This window comes from Sapajus apella, unplaced genomic scaffold (assembly GCF_009761245.1).
Source record: "Sapajus apella isolate SASKATOON/1434 unplaced genomic scaffold, GSC_monkey_1.0 scaffold46, whole genome shotgun sequence".
Taxonomy (NCBI): Eukaryota; Metazoa; Chordata; class Mammalia; order Primates; family Cebidae; genus Sapajus; species Sapajus apella.
Window position 1 is genome coordinate 6,586,887 of NW_022436986.1, and position 6,000 is coordinate 6,592,886.

Below are 6,000 nucleotides of genomic sequence, written 5' to 3' on the forward strand. Positions count from 1 at the left end.
TTCTGTAATATTTGAAATATTACGTTCAGAAAGGTTAAACCTTATTTTTCAGTATGAAGTGTCACACAGATTTGTTTTTACTGGGCACTTTTTCTTTTTTCAAAGAAAAGATGGCAAGAAATTTAGAGCAGGGTGCCCTCTTGAGGAAATTTTAGCATCTTCCTTCTTAAAAACTGACATCGAATGAAATGAGAAGTCCAGATAAATGATGTACACTATTAATGAAGCTCAGAAAAATGAAACATTAAAAACTAAGAATAACCAAATACCAGGTATTTGAGAACTAGGATTCTAAACTTTTATGATCTAATATAGCAACTGTAAATAAGAATTTTTATTATTTATTATTACTTTTATTTATTTGGGGTTGTTTGTTTGTTTGTTTGAGACAGAGTCTCACTCTGTTACCCAGGCTAGAGTGCAGTGGTGCAACCTCGGCTCACTGCAACCCCCACTTCCCAGGTTCAAGCAATTCTGATGCCTCAGCCTCCTGAGTAGCTAGGACCAAAGGCTTGCACCACCATGCCCAGCTAATTTTTTATTTTTATTTTTTTGTATTTTTATTAGAGACACGGTTTTGCCATATTGGGCAGCCTGATCTCAGACTTCTGACAGAAAGTGATCTGCCTGTCACCCAAGTGCTGGAATTACAGGCAGGAGCCACCACTCCGACCTTGTAAATAAGAATTTTTTAGTGAAAACAAACACCTCTAAAAGACATGTTATTTCTTCTTATTCACTCATTTCTTCAAGTAATATTTATTAGGCACCTACTCTGTGTCAGGAACTATGCTAAGCACAGGGATCAATAAAATATGGTCTCTGCCTTCATGGAGCTTACCCTTTGTGAGGGAGATCACACCGAAGAGAAACCTATATATATGTAATTACAAACTGAGAAAAGTACTGTGAAGGAAATGAATAGGTACTAGAATAAAGAATAACAAAATAAGTTCTATTTGGGGTCTTTAAGGGAAGCCTCTCTGAGAGGAATTATCCAGCAGAGTCCGTTGGCTTTTCCACCTATTCCAAGTCTTCCTGTCTAATATAGGCCATCTACAGATCCTCTTCCCTAGCTATGGTCTTTCTTATCTCCTCTTATTTCTGCCCCAGTGATGGACTTAGTCAATCCTATCTCTGCCCCTGTGGGCAAGCAGTTAGGTCTCATTCGTCCTTCCGCACCTCATTGTCTCTCTAGTAATCCCCTTTGCCTTACAGCAGGGATGTCCAATCTTTTGGTTTCCCTGGGCCACATTGGAAAAAGAAGAATTGTCTTGGACCACAGATAAAATACACTAGTACTAACAATAACTGATGAGCTAAAAAAAAAAAATTGCAAAAAAAATTTCGTAGCCGGGCCCGGTGGCTCAAGCCTGTAATCCCAGCACTTTGGGAGGCCGAGGCGGGTGGATCACGAGGTCAAGAGATCGAGACCATCCTGGTCAACATGGTGAAACCCCGTCTCTACTAAAAATACAAAAAATTAGCTGGGCATGGTGGTGCGTGCCTGTAATCCCATCTACTCAGGAGGCTGAGGCAGGAGAATTGCCTGAACCCAGGAGGCGGAGGTTGCGGTGAGCCGAGATCGCACCATTGCACTCCAGCCTGGGTAACAAGAGCGAAACTCCGTCTCGGAAAAAAAAAAAAAAAAAATTTCATAATGTTTTAAGAAAGTTTATGAATTTTATTGGGCTACATTCAAAGCCTCTCTGGCCTGCATGCAGCCCAGGTGCCTCAGGTTAGACAAGCTTGCCATAGAGCCTCACATTCTTCACAGTGGGTCGTCTGCTTGATTACAAAATATCTTCCGTACTAATATTGATAGTCCCTCGTAGGAGAACATCAATGCATTATCATGCTAAAAGGGCCCACGTCTAACATGGTTAAGGATGACAAATGGACAAATCATTCTGCCTACCATTATCCTCTGACTAGGGGGAGATACATAGGCATGAAGTAGGCCAAGAACTTGATCATGCAATATTGCTTGGTCACGTTGACCTTGAAATATCTGAGATGCCAAGCACATAGACGCCTCCAACTGGAAGTAAAAATGAGACACTAGATCTGAGAAAAGAGCCCAGAAGAGCAATTTTTAGAGTCTTATTTTGTTCAAAGCCCCATGTTACGCAGACTTACTATGTAATGGTTGGCCTGACTCCTTAATACTCTTGCTGTGGCCCTTGTTCTTTTTTGAGGTAGGCTGATTCTACCAGACTGGAGGATTTAACTGACATGGAGAGTATTGCCTGCAAGTGGATGGGCCTACCATGACTTCTGAGTTGGCATTTAGGTGACCATTTGAGCCTGGGATACAAACTTTGAATAAGCTGCCTCTACCTTAGTTGTACCCATACACAGCTCTCTTTAAAATAACTAATTATCCCTTCCTTATTAACCAGAGGGCCCTGAATGAAATGTTTAACTTCTTTGAATTTCAGTTTCCTCACCTGTAAATTGGGATTTAACATATCTGCTTATTTTACATTATTATACTTTGAGTATAAATAATAGGTACTGTATTGGTCAGAATGTGCCAAAAGTAGTACACCTACACATTGCTGCTGTTAGGTAGCATTTTGGAAAATACACCAAACACAGTAAAATATACAAACTTCTTTGACCCAACAATTTGGTTCCTGATCATTTCGTCTTATGAAAAAATTAAGAAAAAACAAATGTAAAAAAAATGTACATCAAAGCATTTTCTACAAAAGAAAATATTAGAAACCTTCTAAATATCTAACAATAATAGACTGTTTAAATAAAACATGTTGCTTTTATTTGCAATAAACTATTGACCAGCCACTATGTAAATTATTTTCATGTAGAAGGTTCTTGGAAAGAAACATGAAAAATGAAAAAAGAAAATAATTGATATCTCAGTATAGTGGAATTATAAATATATTTCTTTATCAATTTCTCTGAATGTTATTACTCTAGGAGAATAATTAACATACTTAAAAAAATTTTTGACCCCATAGTAAATTTTTTTAATCATTTTTTGTTTTTTATTTAGGGAAATTATCGTTTCATGAAACTCTTACTTACACGCAGAGCAAACTGGATGCAAAAGGATCTAGAAGAGATGACTCCTTTGCACTTGACCACTCGACACAAGAGCCCTAAGTGTTTGGCACTTCTGCTGAAGTTTATGGCACCTGGAGAAGTGGATACACAGGATAAAAACAAGGTAATGGATAGTCAAAATCAAAGACTAATAAGACCAGAAAGCAAATGTTTCCTTTTATGATGTGAAATTTCAAGAAAGAAGACCTAAATTATCACCTCTATACATGGTAGAACAATTCCAAATCTCCATACATTCCCAGGGAAGTATTTCACTTAAATTCTGTCATTTTATCCTCTCGGCAACCAAGTGTGTTAGGTAGTATCATCTGCGTTATACAGATGGAAAAACTGAAGCTCAGGAAAATTAACATTTTGCCCAAGATGCAAGTGGCAGAACTAGAATTCAAATCCAGTTCTGTTGGCTGGGCGAGGTGGCTCATACCTGTAATCCTAGCACTTTGGGAGGTGGTGGTGGGTGGATCACCTGAAGTCAGGAGTTCAAGACCAGCCTGGCCAACATGGTGAAACCCATCTCTACAAAAACTATAAAAATTAGCCAGGTGTGGTGGCATGCACCTGTAATCCCATCTACTTGAGAGGCTGAGGCTGAAGAATCACTTGAACCCGGGAGGCAGAGTTTGCAGTGAGCTGAAATCATGCCACTGCACTCCAGCCTGGGTGACAGAGTGAGACTCTGTCTCAAAAAAAAAAATTCAGTCCTCTCTAACTCCAAAACCCAATATTTGACAGAGTCATAATAGTTACTATAGGAGGTTAGACTCGTGATGGCCAAATGCCCATGGCAATGTCCTAAGTACATAGTAGTGGCCTGGGCTTTGGTATCAGACCTCCTTTTGGTATCATTCTTCCAGAATCCACTACTTGTTCTGTGTCCTTGGGCAAATTGCTTGACTCCTCTGTGCCTCAGTTTTTATATGTATGAAAAAAGGATAATAGAATTACTGAAGATAAAATGAGATGATACATATAATTTGCTTAGCACAAAGCCCAGTGCATAGTATGCTGTCAATAAATGTTAGCTATGAAATAATTATTAGTTTTATTTCGGGTCTAACATCTGCTCTGTCATTTGTTACTAAGAATCATTATCTTCGTAGCCCTTAAACTGTAATGTGTTATGCACACTAATCATTGTTTTGATTGATGCTCTGATGATTCTTTACAAGGAAAAAAATTTGGTGTTTAGTTAGACAAGTGCAGTAATCCTCTTCTTTCCACCATGTACTGAGTCTTGCTAACTCCAGTACTCCTATGTAATTACAACTGTTTTTTTTGAGATGGAGTCTTGCTCTGTTGCCCAGGCTAGAGTGCAGTGGCATGATCTCGGCTCACTGCAACCTCCTCCTCCCAGGTTCAAGTGATTCTCCTGCCTCAGCCTCCTGAGTAGCTGGGATTATAGGCACTTGCCACCTCGCCTGGCTAATTTTTGTATTTTGTGGACAGGCTGGTCTCAAACATCTGACCTCTTGCTCTACCTGCCTCAGCCTCCCAAGTGCTGGGATTACAGGCGTGAGCCACTGGCACCCAGCCTATAATTAAAACTCTTATGAATAAATCCCCTCGGTTTATATTCAATAATTCTTTCATATTCATATTATCCTTTATATCGTTTTCACATTTTTCTTAGTAGTCATCCAGAGTTCTGAGACCAACTTTAACTTTACAACTCCTGTACATTAACATTGTTCCTAATTCACAGCATTTGTAGTGCTAATACTTTACTGAAAAAAAGCATTTTGATCAATCCACAAAGATCAATTAATCACTTAAGAAGCTACAGATATCTTCAGGCTTTATAACATATTCTCCAATATATTCTAGAAACTTCCTGCTTTCTGTCCTCTGATATCAGAACTTTCTTCTGTTGTTGAACAGAGAGGGAAGACTATCCAGTCAGACAGATTAAAAAACAGATCTGCATAGTCCAGACAGGCACAGAGAAGAAAACAAGACAAAAGGCAGGAGCAGTATTATTATTTTATATATGCAATGCTTATTTATTTTTACTTGCATGTTAACTAATTTCTTTGCTCTGCATTTTTTTGTGTCTAAAATTTGCTTCTAAAGTTATTATTTTACGTCCTGAATATAGTTCTTAGACTCTCTCTCTTTTTTTATATATATACTATAAGTTCTGGGATACATGGGCAAAACATGCAGGTTTGTTATATGGGTATACATGTGCCATGGTGGTTTGCTGCACCCCTAAGCCTGTCATCTACATTAGGTATTTCTCCTAATACTATCCCTTCCCTTGCCTCCCACCCCGCAATAGGCCCTGGTGTGTGATGTTCCCCTCCCTGTGTTCATGTGATCATTTTTAACTTTTATCTGAAATAAAGTGTTAACATTGTTAAAATCAAAATGGAGTTGTTTGTGTTTCAAACAACAAAAACAAAAACTGACTGAGCCAGAGAAGGCCATGAAGAGAGGATTGTCATGCTTGTTAGCCTGATTTAAAAAAAAAAAAAAATCATAGACTGTGCAAAAGTCACAACCTTTCACAAAAGCCATCATAACCTTACAGAAAAATTACTTCTTCAAAGACATTTGCCCAGCAACTGCCTGACCAACCTTGCACTGGCATTATCTTTGTTATTGATCTTTGTAGCCAAGGATAATCATTTTAAAAGAATTATGTAATCCTCTTCATTTTTCTTTTTAAAACTTTTGTCTTCCTTTACTTGAGTACACATAGTTTACCTTGACACACATATTCCTATTTCAATGCCCTATTCCCAGATACCAAACAAACATTATTTTCTTTCTTTTCTTTTCTTTTCTTTTTTCTTTTCTTTTCTTTTCTTTTCTTTTCTTTTCTTTTCTTTTCTTTTCTTTTCTTTTCTTTTCTTTCTTTCTTTCTTTCTTTCTTTCTTTCTTCTTTCTTTTTCTTTCTTTCTTCTCTTT

The 6,000-nt window shown here is 37.9% G+C and overlaps 1 protein-coding gene across 5 annotated transcripts in view; it reads left to right on the plus strand.

Moving 5' to 3' along the window:
- Nucleotides 1-6,000, plus strand: part of INVS (inversin) — a 186,922-nt gene that overhangs the window by 111,404 nt on the left and 69,518 nt on the right. For all 5 annotated transcript variants that reach the window (XM_032240194.1, XM_032240189.1, XM_032240193.1 and 2 more), the window contains exon 4: nucleotides 3,020-3,193. Coding sequence is in view for 4 of the 5 variants with exons in the window: in XM_032240189.1 (XP_032096080.1) it covers nucleotides 3,020-3,193 (174 nt within the window). In the remaining variant the exon portion in view is untranslated. The remainder of the gene's footprint in view (nucleotides 1-3,019; nucleotides 3,194-6,000) is intronic.